At 41.6% G+C, this 16,204-nt stretch overlaps 1 protein-coding gene across 12 annotated transcripts in view; it reads left to right on the top strand.

The window, feature by feature from the left end:
* LOC108040809 (ELKS/Rab6-interacting/CAST family member 1) overlaps nucleotides 1-16,204 on the top strand; it is a 40,159-nt gene that overhangs the window by 3,242 nt on the left and 20,713 nt on the right. For 8 of the 12 annotated variants that reach the window (XM_017118426.2, XM_017118420.2, XM_017118422.2 and 5 more), the window contains exons 3-7: nucleotides 1,142-1,482; nucleotides 3,040-3,156; nucleotides 3,421-3,854; nucleotides 4,436-4,682; nucleotides 4,747-4,802. In XM_017118426.2, the coding sequence (XP_016973915.1) occupies nucleotides 1,347-1,482; nucleotides 3,040-3,156; nucleotides 3,421-3,854; nucleotides 4,436-4,682; nucleotides 4,747-4,802 (990 nt within the window). In that variant the 5' untranslated portion in view covers nucleotides 1,142-1,346. Of the gene's footprint in view, nucleotides 1-1,141; nucleotides 1,483-2,141; nucleotides 2,325-3,039; nucleotides 3,157-3,420; nucleotides 3,855-4,435; nucleotides 4,683-4,746; nucleotides 4,803-12,388; nucleotides 12,538-16,204 lie in introns of those variants that run through there. The other 4 variants (XM_017118430.2, XM_017118429.2, XM_017118424.1 and 1 more) reach the window with 3 other exon arrangements.

The following is a 16,204-nucleotide window of genomic DNA, read 5'->3' as shown; positions in this document are numbered from 1 at the left end:
TTTGCTCCGACTTATCGCCAAGCCGCATTGTTTATGCGGGCAGCTTAATTGCAATTTGTATTCATGACATTCACACCCACGGTCATTTAAGTCCATCCAAATCCTAAATAAATTAAAAAATCGCATTCATTCTTGATTACAAATCGAAGCTTCTTGGCTCTAGAATGCAAATTCAAGATGTTAAAATAAATCTAATATAAATTCTCATGTGTGCCAAACTTGGCTGTGAAACTCTGATCTCAATAGAACATGTGTTTCTTATTAATATCAAAATAAAATTGTAAAAACGATATTTGGACTGACAGAATGCTTTATTTCTCATTTAAAACGTTTAGTTTTGTCAAAGTAAAAATCATTGATTCAATGTAAAAATTTATAAAAGTCAATAACTTATTATATTTTACTTTCTTGTTTTAAAACATTTCTTGAACAAATTTGGAATTTTAATTTTAATTTTTTAATCATTAATAAATTACTTTTCATTTATTAATTATTAAAATTAATAAGAAATATGCTTTGATAAAGTAAAATAAAAAAAAAAGTCTGTCAAAGCTGCAAAAGCCTTATTCCCCTTTTTAATTTGCATAAAAATAAATTGAATTGACCAACTGATTAGAGACCGGCCCAGATCAATGTAAGATAGACCGCATAAACTCCGTCTGTCAGCTTCTGTGGGAGACTTCTTTTTAGCCAAGAAGCAACCGCTCAAGTGGCAATTTGCATGCGATTTGTTACCGTCTCCAAAGAACCAAAGAACACACATTTGCATAGAGCCGCCATAATGCAATGCTCGGCGAGATGTATTCGCTCCGCCGCAGCCATCCCCCTTTTTGAGTCCTTTTGAGTCTGTTTATGGTATTTGTTTATGCGCTTATGGCCCGGTGGTGAGACAGCTCCTGGCTGAGATTTAGGTAAAAAGGTTAAGGATATGCAAGTTGAGCTAGAGCCAATTTAAATGCAAAGAAGGAAGCTGCTGAAGAGTGGCACGTTTTGGGATTGCGAAAGCCTTGGCTTTCAGTGTGCAGCGGGGCGTATGCGTAATGTATTATATTGCTTATCACGAGAGAGAGCATCTCGATTGTGTGCCATTGTACTATTGTGTGTATGTTTTTCGTTCTCTTCTCACTTAATATACTTGCAGATGCCGCACAAGAGAGAAAGAGAGAGAGAGTCGCGAATAGATCAATCAATTAATCAATCAAAACCGAGCATATCAACCGAGAGGCCAATACCACAACCAGAGAACCGAAATCAAAGTTCAACGTTGCATTTAAGGTGTCCGGTAGCCGAACTTCCACTTGCACTCCGTGATTGTGTGATTGCATGCCGCGGATGAGCCGCGGATTATGTCACGTGACGATTATAATCCAGTAACTAGCTCTGGTGTGCGCAGTCCGGGTCGCGTGCGGCGTCTCCAGGAATTGCCGACGGTCGATCGATCCCCATCCCGGGACTACGGCGCTCCACGCGGAAGTCCTTTAGGTGAATGACCACTCCATCCCATCCGAAACCGAAACTGAAACCAAAAACCAAAACCGAACCGAACCGAATCTCTGGACCTAGTCCAAGCAATCCGAGCACAAACGTAGTCCTGCACTTGGCCAGTATCTCAGTTTGTGCGAGAGCCCTGCGAACAATGATTTACTATATTTTCTCACATTACGATCAATTGGCTATGCTTTAACCGATCTAGAAATTACTAACCCTCTGTGCCGAGCAGATGTCATTCAAAATTCCGTCAAAATCATTATGCAAAATTAACGCTTCTGTTTTGAGATTTGTATACCGCTCGCTAGCTCTCTACTTGTTAACCGCCATATATAACTATTTTCATTTCGTACTATTTGTAGTCGACTCAACTAATGCAATTTCTAACTAAAGTCTATTATTTCTGTCTAACATCACACGCATGCGCATGGTACATAAATTTGATTTCATTTCATTTCACTTGATTCGATTTTCATTTATTTCGTATTTCGTTTCGCTTCACTCATCCTGCGAATCTCTACCGATTTTCATTTCAATTAACCCACACAAACGGCACTCGACACTCAAACACTCAAACACTCGAACACTTGAACACATGCAAATTGAATTCCATGTGGGGATTGGATGGAAATTTTCCGCAAACGCTGTTGCAGCTGCCGGGAAATTGCATTAGAACCGGGAACCGGGGAAAAAAAAACAGGACTGGGAAATGGGCCACAGCTGAGCCATTGAGGCAAAGAAAACCACTGCGGAGAAGTGCACCTTGAAAACTATCACTGAAACTTTGCCCGGAGCCGCGAGCTGATATCAAAGCCTCAAACTGGATTACAATTATGGTTAGCTAAACTGTTTTGCACTTGAACGGGGTCAGCACTTGATTATACCAGCTAATTAGCATTTGGCCGCCATTCAGGGGGCTAAAATAAACCATTTATGAGTTGAACACTGAGCACTGAACACCGAACACCGAACAGCAAACACTGACGAACAAGGACGTTGGCGGAACCGCAAATTTAGTTTCCAGCTCTTGACGTGCAAAATGATTTCGTGCCGGGCAAAACTTAGTTTATGGCCCTCGAAGGTGGGCTGAAATACGACCCAGAAGCCAGGACACACAAAGTAGCGGAGGTTTACGGACTGGGTTGCAAGTTGTGGGTGTGCAAAGTAAAGCCAGAACACGACAAACACTTCTCCCACCCTTCGTTTGTTGAATTTTCCTTTATTTTCCTTTTTTTCATCTCTTTTTTTAAGTTACCTGCGTTCCTTGCCACTAACCTAACCTAACCGAAAAAAAGAATAAGAAAAAAAAGCGAAGAAAATGAGGCAGAGACTCCACTGCACTAGTTGCCACCTCTAGAAAAAACACTCTGTATACTGTTTTTTTTTTTTTTTTTGGTTGCGTTCTTTTTGTTCTGGTGGCCGGAAGAGGAGCCGAAACGAAAACACGAAACAACCACCTGAATACCACCACCAGAGATAAAACCACCACCCGTCCGTTCCGTCATCCTCATTTGGTCATCCTCATGAATTCTGTGTGTGTGTGAATTTCAGCAATGGGCAGTCCATACTACCGCGACATGGATGAGCCAACAAGTCCGGCCGGAGCGGGACACCATCGCAGCCGGAGCGCCAGCAGACCACCGATGGCCCATGCCATGGACTATCCAAGTAATGACCGTCTAAGCACCCTGAAAAAGGGTTATATCACAGGGGTCAATCTGGTCTGATCCTTAAGTTCAATATTTAAAATAGAATATTTACTCCTTGAAAGTTCATAAAGTTAAGAAAAAGTGAATTATTTAAAGAAAGCCTTATTAAAAAGATCAAATTGACCTCGAAACATATTATCTTAATCCCAGATATAATTTACCCCTGTGCAAACCCTTATAAACAACCCATAAACCTAATATTTCCCATGATAATCTTTCTTAGGAACCCGCTACCAATCGCTGGATCGCGGTGGACTCGTGGATCCCCACGATCGCGAGTTCATACCCATCAGAGAGCCCCGCGATCGCTCCCGTGACAGATCCCTCGAGCGGGGACTGTACCTAGAGGACGAGCTGTATGGCAGATCGGCGCGACAGAGCCCCAGTGCCATGGGTGGATATAATACGGGCATGGGACCCACCTCGGATCGAGCTTATTTGGGCGACCTGCAGCACCAGAACACCGACCTGCAGCGGGAGCTGGGCAACCTGAAGCGGGAGCTGGAGCTGACCAACCAGAAGCTGGGCAGCTCGATGCACAGCATCAAGACCTTCTGGTCGCCGGAGCTCAAGAAAGAGCGGGCCCTGCGAAAGGAGGAGAGCGCCAAGTACAGTCTGATCAATGACCAGTTGAAGCTGCTCAGTACGGAGAATCAGGTGAGTTCGGACTCTAGACCAAAGGAGCACTTGGATGGTATTAAATTGTCAGAAGAAGGGTCTTGTATTTGTGATACACAATTTTATGTGCCATTAAGCTGGACAAATCTACTTAAAATATTGATCTAAACAAGGGGAGAAATTTAATCAGTTTCCATAGGCTAAAACAAAATTGTATAACTAAAATTCTTGCCTAAAATGGGGTTGGTCGATAATTATATAGTATTTTATCGCATCGAAATAAAGTATATCAACCCTCATTAGAGTTAGAGTTCCATAATCAATTTCATTGAGAAAGTTTATCTATTTTTTCACAAAATTACCACGTGGAAATGATTTTAACAATCAATCATATTTGCATAAATGTAGTTTTTAATTATTAAAAACTAAATAGATTTTATTATAGAAGCTAGTTTTAAATCCTGTTAATTACGTTAAAACCAAGAAACTGGTTTTCTTTTTCTCATATCATATCGTTCATGAAGAATATACCCCTACCCATATCTATTTTCTTTTTAACTTCTTAATTAATTTAAGACATTATTTTTATGTGAATCTAATACAATAATATCTCCCGACAGAAACAAGCCATGTTAGTGCGCCAGCTGGAGGAGGAGCTGCGTCTGCGAATGAGGCAGCCCAACCTGGAGATGCAGCAGCAGATGGAGGCGATCTATGCGGAGAACGACCACCTGCAGCGCGAGATCAGCATCCTGCGCGAGACGATCAAGGATCTCGAGTGCCGGGTGGAGACCCAGAAGCAAACGCTGATTGCCCGCGACGAGAGCATCAAGAAGCTGCTGGAAATGCTCCAGGCCAAGGGAATGGGTGAGTCCTTGATGACTGGGTGAAGAAATAATAGAGGCTAAGTGAGTTTTTACCCCATTTCCAGGCAAAGAGGAGGAGCGCCAGATGTTCCAGCAAATGCAGGCCATGGCCCAGAAACAGGTAAGACCCGATCAGATACTTTGGAGCCCCTTGCCAATCCTCACCGGAAAACAAGGGACGAGGTCGCGAGTCCCTGTCTCGCTCTCTATCTCCGCCATCTCTCTGTCTACCTCTGTATATCTCTGTCAATCTATCTCTCTAATTTTCTTTCGTTCGGCAAACAATGCTCTAGAGAATGATTTCGTACACGGGCAGCGGGGGAGAGAGGGAGCACTTTCCCTTTCTCCCCCCCGCCAGCCCTTTCTCTCTGAACACGAAAAAAACACAAAACTTTTTATGCATCTTGAGTTCGAAAACATTTGATGCAACATCAGAACTTTAACAACTTTTATTTTAACCCAATACACACACACGCAGACACAAAGCCTTATATACCCGATATATACCTACAAACACACACACACATAACTTATATATACATACCGCTTTATAACTGTTACAATCTAGTCAAAAAAATGAATTATAAAGTAGAGCCTAGAAAATGTTCGCTTTTATGACAACTGAAGCTTGAGTTGTTCGTAGTGTTTTCACACAGTTTTCCACTGTTGATTTTTCATTTCCCACATTGACAAGCACACACACACACACATGCACACAGCCAAAGACTGACACGTTTCATTCAGTTTGCTACATGTTTTGCATATTTTTTACTGTTTTGTTCTTGTTGCCGTTGTCGCTTAATTAATTTGCAACTTTGTGCCGACGAGAATGAGGACAGTGGAGGCAGTCAACATCAATGAACGTCGTTCAAATTAACATTAAGTGCAGTGCACTACCCATACATGTACCCGAGACACACCTACACATTCACCGGCACAGTCACCGTCACATTCACAGTTACACACACCCACGCACACACACTCAGACAGCAGCTTAGTCATTTCATTGTTCGCCACCCAATAAAATCTCGATTTTGTTGCACACTTTTCGGCGCCACAATGGATGCATCTTCGCTTGGCCCATTTATGTATGTGCAACAGTAATGCATTGCCAGCTCCAGGAAAAGTGCATTTCCATCTCCCTCCCCCCCGCCCCTTCTTATCCTCCTCCATTGTTGCATTCCATTATTTATCGAGGGGGCGGCGTCGTAACCGTAGTGCCTCCCCTCGGGAAATCAATCTGAAATAAGTCTGGAGTTGCTGCAACTGCAAGTTAACTTTTTACCCACCGACCTCCCCAAGGACATGGCAAACAACAAACTGCTTATTACTGATCCAAACCCACCCCCTCTAATTACATGTTTGCTCCCAGCTAAACTCCCACACAGACACACACGGCGTATGCGTAATATTCAGCACAAACGGAACAAAAGGCAGCCAAGCACACAGAAAATATACAGCGGGGCAAGGAAAAAACAAGAGGAAACGGGAGGCAAATAGGAAAAACCATTTCCAGAGCATGGTCAGACAGTTGGGCATATTCCCAGTGGGCAGCATAAATAACCTTGATACAGAAACAAAATCTATTTAAGGACAACAGACGCTGGCCAGAGAAAAGGCCAAAGGGAATACCGTGTACAAATGGAAATAATATTGTTATTATCCGATTGGCTTTCGGCATAAATGTTTTTCCTGGAAGTGCAACTTAAGTTTCTTTGTGAAATTTGGTTCTTCCCTCTTAGGAATTGGAAAATGCATTTTTAAATCTAGCCATCATAATGGGAAATGACAACTCAACAGCTAGCTAGAAGTCAAAGGCTAATTTGAATATTGAGATATGCATATTTTCTATGTGCTTTCTTTGGGAATGGCCATAAAAAATGACAGATATTAGCCAAGAATGGCCACTATCCTTGACTGAATTGTGAACTTCATATTTTATCTCTGCTCTGCATTCAGTCCCCGTGGCGTTAAAACCATTTGCATAAGCTTAACATCCTTTTCGGGCCACCATTTCAATGGAATTCACTGCACAATAAGTATTCAAATGGCGATTTTTTTCTGCTTATTTCTTGGCTCAGCGCCCATTGGCATTTTTCGGGAATCGCATTTCACTTCTGCGTAACGCTTTGTAGACTTTTTCCGAGCCATTGGTGGGGGGTCTATGGTATATTATATTGTACCAATTGAATGGAACGCAGAACAACAACTGCCTTGACCGGCGATTGGTGGGGCTCGAAATTAATTTGTCACTGATAAAGCAAACAAATGGTCGGAGGAAATGCGGCATAGTTACATGGCCCGGACAGCAGTAATTAAAAATCAGCCCACAAAACCGGACTAAAGAAAAAAAACAGCCCGCCCACATGCCCATATATACAAAAGAAAACAAATTTCGCCTTGCTTTTTCTTTGTTTTTGTATTTTTTGCCGGGCGAGCAATTAAAAGTTGTTGCGTATACGCCGCGTTAACAGGGCCGGAAAAGAGAGCAATCGGCTGGCGCAGTTCTTTCGAGGTCACTGCGTTTTACATTTCCTATTTTCGGTGCAGATTCTATTTATTGCAAACTGCAGTTGCCAGCCTATACCACCCATCGCACCCCACTTCCCCTCTCCCCCTTCAATCCTCTTTTGGGGCGAACTAAAACTTTCAATAATTCATCTTGTTTAGCAGTTGGCCCAAGTTGAGTCGCATTGAATCGACTTTTTTCTCTTTTGCTGCCCCGACTTTTGGCACTCTTATATAAGCCAGAGGCCCTGGGCACGCATGTATCTCGGTCGGGAATATGCGAATATATACTTTTACGAGAATTCTCTTGGTTTTATTGTCTACTTCTTATGGCCATTTAACCGACGCCACTTTGTCTGCTTGATGCTCAAACTTTCGGCTTACATTCTGCCCCCCAAACCCAGGCACTCTCAAACGCTTACACATATAATATGTACACAAATCTAACAAACTTATGCGATACTCAACCTTCTCACTTCTGGTGAACCCAACAACTACAACAACGAAAACGAAAACAACAACAACGAGACAGCTTGATTTGGAGCGTGAAATCAAGAAATACGCTCAGGAGGAGCAGGGGGTAAGGGTGAGTGTGTGTTTGCTACTCGTAAAACAAAAAAAAATACGTAAAAAAAGCGACTCAGAGCTAAAGACCTTCTTAGGGGCAATCCACCCCGTCTTAACCCCCGACTGCCGATGACCAAAGCTTAGTATGCCGCTCAGTATGCCAGACCACACAAATCCATATTCAAATATTCATGTTGTTTGGCTCGCCCTCAGTAGGTTCTATCTCTCCTGTCCCGCTCTCTCCCACCCTCTCCCCCTCTGCAAGGTCCTGGCAAATTAGAAACTATGCAAAACGATGCCAATGGCTGAATTTTAATTAGCAGACTAAGCCAGGCACGAAAGGGGTAAGCGGTGGGCTCTAGATGTATTACGGGGATTGGCACATGCCGCATCAGGAGCGGACTTAAGTGCGTTGGGGCAGAACCTAAGAAGGGGATATAAAATTAGGCAATCCTGGAAAGGTTTTTGCAAAAGGAAAAAGAAACAACTGGAGTTCCAAATAAAGCCTTTACCTAGGTCTTCGTTAGGGATTTATGAACCATACTATTTAAGTTAAAAGGGAGAAACAGGCATGAAACTGGAAATAGATGTAGAATACATTGCTGATAGAGTAAGAATAGTAAAATAGTAAAGTAAATGTGATTAAAAATACTTACAACATTTCCTAAATCACTTTTTTTCAAACTAAGAACGAAAAAAGTTGATATCCTGTATGCCATAAATGGAACCTTTACATGCACCCCAAAAATGAGGTGAACCAAACATAAATCTGGATATAATTGAGGTATAGATTTATCATCCCTAGGAAAGCAGCGAAAATTGTGCCATATCGTAAATTTAAAAGCTAAAAATACAGGGCTTTAATTCATGACTGAAATGCCATAAAATATGGCCCAGCTCTCTATTAAATTTCCCCAACAACGCCAACCGATTGCGGCAGGCATTTCACTCGCAGGTCACTAAATAAAACTCACACGACACCCCCACATATAAAGTTCCCGGCCAAAGAGCCAGCCCTGTGTCCTATGCATACGCATAAATAATAATGGGCATGGAGCACGGAAAACATGGGGGCTACGACGGGGTTACGAAAGGAAACTGGATACTGGGTACTGGGTACTGCGAACTCGTTGTGGCTGCCAGTGGGCCTCGCTCAACGGTTGATATATTATGCTGCTGGCTTCCAGAGCTCTTTGTTTTGCGGGGGCATAAAATAATTACGCGGCCTACCGCAAAATTCATTTTGCCAGTGTTTGAGAAAAAAAATGGAAAAACACCCCTGCAAAGTTAAGTGTGTTAAAGAGATACAAATGCATTTAAGAAGACAAATATCCGGGGAAGTTTCCACCTCGACTTATCGATTGGCACGGCGCACAGGAATTCAATTTGAAATGGCATATCCGAAAACAAATGACTGCCTAATGAGTTGCCCACTTAGCATAATAATTGAATGGAAGCTGCCTTAATATGCAAAGTGTTGCCTACTTTTGCGGGCCAGTTGGCCCGGAATGCCATTTGTTGTTGGTGGCTCGATGGGTGCTTATCCGGAAAGGGGGCGGGGCAGGAGAGGAAAGAGGAAAGGGAAGGCATGGAAAGGAGGGCGGTTGGACCGCCCGCGAGTCAGCTGCTCGGGAAGTGCAGCCCCATCATGTGCATGCGCAGGCCATCAGTTGCAGGAAAGGCCGTTTCAACCCGCCGCAGCCAGTGCAGGGTTAAGCTTGCAGCGAGTAAATGCGAAACGAGTTCGCCCACTCCCTCCCACTTCCACACACTTCCCCCCACTCTGCTGCCCTTTGGCAAGCAATCAATATTGCCGCCAGCTTTTGAGCGTAAATGAACGTAAAAGCTCTCGCTTGACTTGCAAAGCTTTTTTCGTGGCACAGACCACATGACTAGACTCGTGAGCGGAAATGGGGAATAAGGCTCAATCGGGATGAGTGCCGAAAACGAGACCCGAATCCCTAAAGCTAAGAGACTGAGTGGTTTAGCTTAGTGCCGAAAGCCGACAGACTGAGCACTAAATACCCAAAGCTTAGAGCATCATAATTTATGACTTAAAATAGTGGCGAATGAAGAGATTTCTTGTGACGAATGTTTTTGGTTTATAAATGGGTTAATAAATAGATTAGTTAAATAAACATGTTAGAAAAGCTGTCGTAAACAATTCGAATAGTTGCCAGAGAGCCACAAAATAGGAAAATGAAAAGAGGCCTTAACATCGGTTTTTAACAGAAGAATTGGTTAAAAAATAAAACTAGAGTATTTAAAGAGCAAAAAACGAAATTTTGATAAAATTAGAATACATTTTTTCAAACAGAACAAAAATCTATGATTAAATGATAAACTGGATGAAAAATAAAGTTATCTAAATCGAACAGAAAAACAAGAAAGGAAAGCTAACTTCGGGCGGAGCCGAAGTTGATATACCCTTGCAGAATACTCTGTAAATTATATTTTCCAAAATTATTCATATGATGCATTCTTAATACTCATAAAAAATCACAACTTCGTAACTTTAAAAACACCAAAGTTATGGCATTTCCGATCAATCAGTTATATGGCAGCTATAGGATATAGTCGGTCGATCCTTATGAAGTTTGGTAGGTCGGATTGATTGGCCAAAAATAAAACCCATAGAAAATCCCAACTTCCTAACTTTACAAACACCAAAGTTATGGCATTTCCGATCAATCAGTTATATGGAAGCTATAGGATATAGTCGGCCGATCTTTATAAAATTTGGTACGTCAAATTGAATGGCCAAATACAAAACACATAGAAAATCCCAACTTCCTAACTTTACAAACACCAAAGTTGTGGCATTTCCGATCGTTCAGTTATATGGCAGCTATACTATATAGTCGGCCGATCCTTATAAAATTTGGTACGTCAAATTGATTGGCCAAATGTAAAACCCATAGAAAATCCCAACTTCCTAACTTTAAAAACACCAAAGTTATGGCATTTCCGATCGTTCAGTTATATGGCAGCTATAGGATATAGTCGGCCGATCCCGGCCGTTCCGACTTATATACTGCGTGCAAAGGAAAGAAGGGTGTGTGCAAAGTTTCAATTCGATAGCTTTAAAACTGAGAGACTAGTTTGCGTAGAAACAGACAGACGGACAGACGGACAGACAGACGGACAGACGGACAGACGGACAGACGGACAGACGGACAGACGGACATGGCTATATCAACTCAGGAGGTGATCCTGATCAAGAATATATATACTTTATAGGGTCGGAGATGTCTCCTTCACTGCGTTGCACACTTTTGACCAAAATTATAATACCCTCTGCAAGGGTATAAAAACAACACGATCAACAGAAAATAACAGCAATAATGAATGAAAAGTTGTAGAATGAAATAAAATATTTTTAAAAATCAAGTGCCAGCAGCTGAAAAAGGCAATTACAAGATACGAAATCGAATACCATTAATGGCAAAAAGTCTGAAACCAAAACTGAATTGAGATTTAGGTCCTCATGGCCAATAAATGGGACCATAGTTTATCTGCAAAGCCGAGAAACTGGGTGCCAAATGTTGAACCGAAAATTGAGTGACTCGGGGCCTAAACAACGAGCAACGAGTGAAAGCTGAGCTGCCGAGAGCCGAGTGGCCGAGTGGCAACGGTGCGGATGAGCGATATGCCATGCTGCTGAGTGGCCTCGTGGTCGCAAAAGCTCCGCAGGCGCGAACAGTTGTACACGCAACGCTCCAGCCGTCGAGCCGAGATACGGACTAAAAAGAGACCTGATTCGAGCAGAGCGCGTCGCGAATCGCACAGAAGAAAGAAAGTTTTTGGCACAGGCAAATGGCAAAAAAAATTGTGTAGTGGGCAGCGAGCCAGAGCCAAGTGAATTAGGATTGTGCTAGAATACGAAAATCCCACACGAACCCCAATATCCCATCCGTAAAGATTCGCGAAAGAAATTCCCATTCGTGGCGCGAACGCGTGTGCTGCGAAAAAAAAGAAGAAAAAGAGAATATATAAATGAAAATTCCATTCCTTGACCGCAAAAGGATGTAGATAAAAGGGAATGTCGAGCATTTCATTATTGTGCCTTTACCTGTAAATGTCAGTGTCTGTGTGCAAATAATAGCTTAAATCGAGAGTGCCAGTGCAATTTTTCAATCCCTGCATCCTAATCATTCAGCAGCAGCTGAAGGAAAAGCAGCAGAAAAGCTGAAAACCAGAGCAGCAGTAGCAGCATAAAATCAATAATTTTTGCTTAAGCAGCCGCAGCAGCCAAAAAAAAAAAGAATCTTTCGCAGCAAACATTAACTAGCAACAACAAAGGACAACGAGAAAAACAACAACAATTTCTTTTTATAGCCCGTCGTCCTGTCTGTGTGGCAGTGTGTGTGCGTGTCTGTGGACTTCCCCTCGCCCCGCAAGAATGTGCGAGTTTGTGTGGTGGGCCAGAAGGTTACACTCACACTCGCATTTGCATTAAGCAGACAGCGCTAAGAATCAGGAAGCAGCGTCAAGAAAATACAAGTTTTCCCAGAACAACGACAGTAGTGGAAAAAGTAAAAAGTAACGGGGAAGCAGTCTATTATTGTATTACAATAACACACACCTGCGCACAGCAACTGCGGACAGCTCAAATTACATAAATAGCAGCCAGGCAGCACTAAGCCCTAGTACAACGAACTGCAATTCTGCAATACTGCACCATTGCAACATTGCAACATTGCAATTGCAGCAACATTAGCCTTTAAAGACCCAGGCGAGAGACCCAGAAACCTATGGACAATGCCTATGTCTACTACAAGGTATTGTACATGTACCGCCCACCGGAAACAGTCACAATCACCCATCCAGTCAGTCAGTCAGTCAGACAACTGCGGCAACTGAAATCCACGAATACGAACAGCGAATCATCCAGTCATCAAATCAGCCCAGCTCGAAATGTCATTACTCATCATCAGCACACAAGAACCTTCAACTTCATTCAAAAGTCAATCAGCCAAAAGGCAACTCGCATAACAAACTAACCAAACCGACGAAATGCATCTAACCGAAATGTCTCTGGGTGGAAATTCCAAGGGTGGTCGTATGGTACAATGGGGGTGTAACGTAGTGTAAATCAAAACGATGGCTATCCTATCAATGGGGCCGCTGCAATAGGCGCTGCAAGGCACCCAGACACCAAAAGCCATTTAAATGTCCTGTCAAGGCGTAACATGAGCAACTCCAAAAGGGGGCGGGGAGGGGGCGTGTTGAAGGATGGGCTGGCGGAAAACCAAGAAAACTAATTGAGAGAGAGGGAAAGGCTATAAAGAGCTGCGTACAGAGAAAAATATGTCCTTTGTTAGATTTTATTATCATAGATAAGTTTTATGTCATACACAATTATAAAAATCTTTTATATTTTTGGTAAGGCATAATGACTATTAAACGTAAGATAAATATTCAAGCATAAAATATAGGTTTCATATATCTCAACGTGCATTTCAATAATTATTATTTAATATCTAGTAATTGCTGAAATCTGAGATCTAAAAACTAAGATTTTGTAATTGATATTTTAAAATTTGAATAATTTAATTAATGTTTAATACGGCTTAAGGATACCCTTTGAGTATTTTATCCGGAAAGCAACCAATTAATCAAGTGCAAATGGGAATGTCATGTTCTAAACTTTTTTTTTATGTGCAGCAGCTAGCACGCAAAACAAACTAAACTGGTTAAACTTCTTCTGTTTAGCCTGTCGTTTTGTGGCCTCGAGTTGCAAATTAAATTTCACACATATAGTGGCACATATCAGCACACACCAACAGACTTTCAGGCTAACACACACACACATACAAGCACACAGTAATGCGCCAATGCTGGCTAAAAAAGGGAAAAGCGCATTGCCTGCTTTTCTACGTAATTAGTGAAATTCGGCAACAGGGCGAACTTGCAGAAAAGTGCAAGAAGCATAGACAGCACAGGCGCATATAACCTTAACACCAGTTTGGCGACAAGGCAACCCCTTTTGCCTTAACACCCCCCCTTTGGCATCCATGCTCATTAGCAGAAAAGCCTACCGAAATTCTAAAAAAGAAAAAAGAGCGAACCGACAGGGATGCACTTCATAAATGTCACTTGAAATACATTTCCATCAGGCACGTGCGTGGAGGCGAAAGATGGGACAGCGACTGACAATGGGTTAAAGTGGGATGGGGATGAATGGTGGGAGGGGGCTGATGGGTAGTGGATGGCAGACAGGACACAATGGGGAAAAGGACTCTGTCTGGCCTTGCTCACAGAAACACAGGCACAAACGAAACGAAACGAAACGTGAACGTGATGATTTGTCATGATTAACGCGAGGGAAAGGGGATCGGCCATTGAAAAGCGGGACTTCCCTCTCGACCACTTTAATGTTTTGCATTCCCTTTGTTTGTTCTGCGTGATGTGATGTGTTCACATGTCAATGTCGTGGGGGCACAGTCTCTCTCTCTCTCCCTCTCTCTCTCTCTGTCTCTTGTTCTCTCTCTCTTCCTCCTTCTTCCCCCTCACGCCCTCGCAAGGAGTCATAAAAGTTGAAATTGTTTTACCCCAGCTTTCTTTTCAGTTTGCAATACTCCGTTTATGAGTTTGTTTTTTAATTTTATGATTTTTGCTGGGCACGCAACAAACGAAAATAGCAACGAAATGGTTGGAAAGCCAGAAAATACACTCGGCTACATGTATTTGGCACTTAACACACTTCTACGAACTCACACAGAAACACACACACACTCCCACTCGGCTTTTGATTTCGCCTCTTACTTTGGCTTTGTTCTTTCTCCTCTCTCTCTCTCTCTGTCCCTCCCTTGCCTTTGATGCCCCTCTCTTTCTATTGTAGACCCACACAAACACACGTGACGTATACGTAACCTTGTAACCAAAATGTTGTTATTTCGGTCCGCCATTTCCATGTGTTTGTGTGTTTGTGCGTGGGTGAGGAAAAGTTCTTGGCATTATTTTAAGTGTTCTGCTCACCTGCGCTCGCTCTCTCTCTCTCGCTCTCTCTTTCTCTTGGCATCCTTTCCCCAAATTTATATTAATCTTCGTTTTACTTCAAGCCTTAAAATATATAAATGTATGTTTTGTGTCTTAATGTTGTTCGTGCAATTGTTTAATTATAGTATTTAGTATAGTTTTCTACACTCGCTTTGTACTTTAATTTTATTTAATGACCCCACACACATACCCACACACTCACACAATGTTTGTTAAACTTTAAACTTAGCATTTTGAACGGAACGCTGATTTTTGAACTCCTTTTTCTTACTGTTCTTACATAATCAAAAAGTAATATATAACATTTAACCAACACACCAAAGAGCAAACCTTAGAAATCAACATAAAAAATATATCAAAAATCAGAAAGCAAAATCCCAACTGAAATGATCAGATACGAATTAACAAACCATTAGTGAACTGTGATCTGTTTAGCATACAAGAATAATTCTTTTGTCATTTTATTGCCAAAAGATGCAGATGATTTTTTCACGAAACTTATCGATTGTAATGGCTCCAATAATTGGCTTTATAAACCAAAATCAAATCCACACAAAAACGTCTAAAAACATAGGCAAGCAGTCTAATAAATAACAAAATCAAGCGACTTAATTAATGAATTCAAAATATATATTTGTTTCCAGAATTGATCTTTTTTAATTACATCTAAAAAACATATATTTTGTTGTTGTTCTAAAAGCAATCACCAAAAAAAAAAAAAAAACCAAAAAAACAATTGAAGAAATGCAATGACAAATATAAAAACAAATTTGTTTACCAAGAATCGAAAAACGTATGCAACTATTTACAATATGCTTTTGTAATATTTTCGCACGATACCAAAAAAAATAATAATAATATCAAAATAAATATAAATGACAAAAAAGACCAAAGGGAAAGCAATAACAAATTGATTAATACTTCGAGTAGACGGAAGAAAGGAAAGAAAAGAAGAAGAAAGCGAATCTTTCATATACTGACAACTCTTTGACGATAAAATGATAAAACAATTACGACGTGTATATATATCCACAATATGGCTTACAAACATATGAATATATACTCCTACATCTCTGTTTCTGTCTCTGTTTCTCCCACTCACTCTCTCTTCCTCTCCATCTCTCTCTCTCTCTCTGTCTCTGTCGCTCTTTATATATATACGAATATCGGCAATTACAACTATACTATATATATAAATATGTTACTCTGCAGTATGTTGTTTTTGATATTGATTGCGTTACTCCGCTTAAGACAGACCGAGACCCGAGATTCGAGACCCCAAGCCCACGATCTTCCGACCCAACCCCCAAAAACCCACCGAAAACCCCAGATTCCAAGCCCACCTCAAGGCCGAAAAATAGGCAACAATTGTTGCCGTGTCGTTGCACCTGACTTACACACATTCACTTGTGTCTGTGTGCACATATGGATGTGTGCTCGTGTTTG

This window comes from Drosophila rhopaloa, unplaced genomic scaffold (genome assembly GCF_018152115.1).
Source record: "Drosophila rhopaloa isolate 14029-0021.01 unplaced genomic scaffold, ASM1815211v1 contig_115, whole genome shotgun sequence".
Taxonomy (NCBI): Eukaryota; Metazoa; Arthropoda; class Insecta; order Diptera; family Drosophilidae; genus Drosophila; species Drosophila rhopaloa.
The sequence above is the reverse complement of the archived record's forward strand: the minus strand, read 5'-3'. Positions and strand labels throughout refer to the sequence as shown.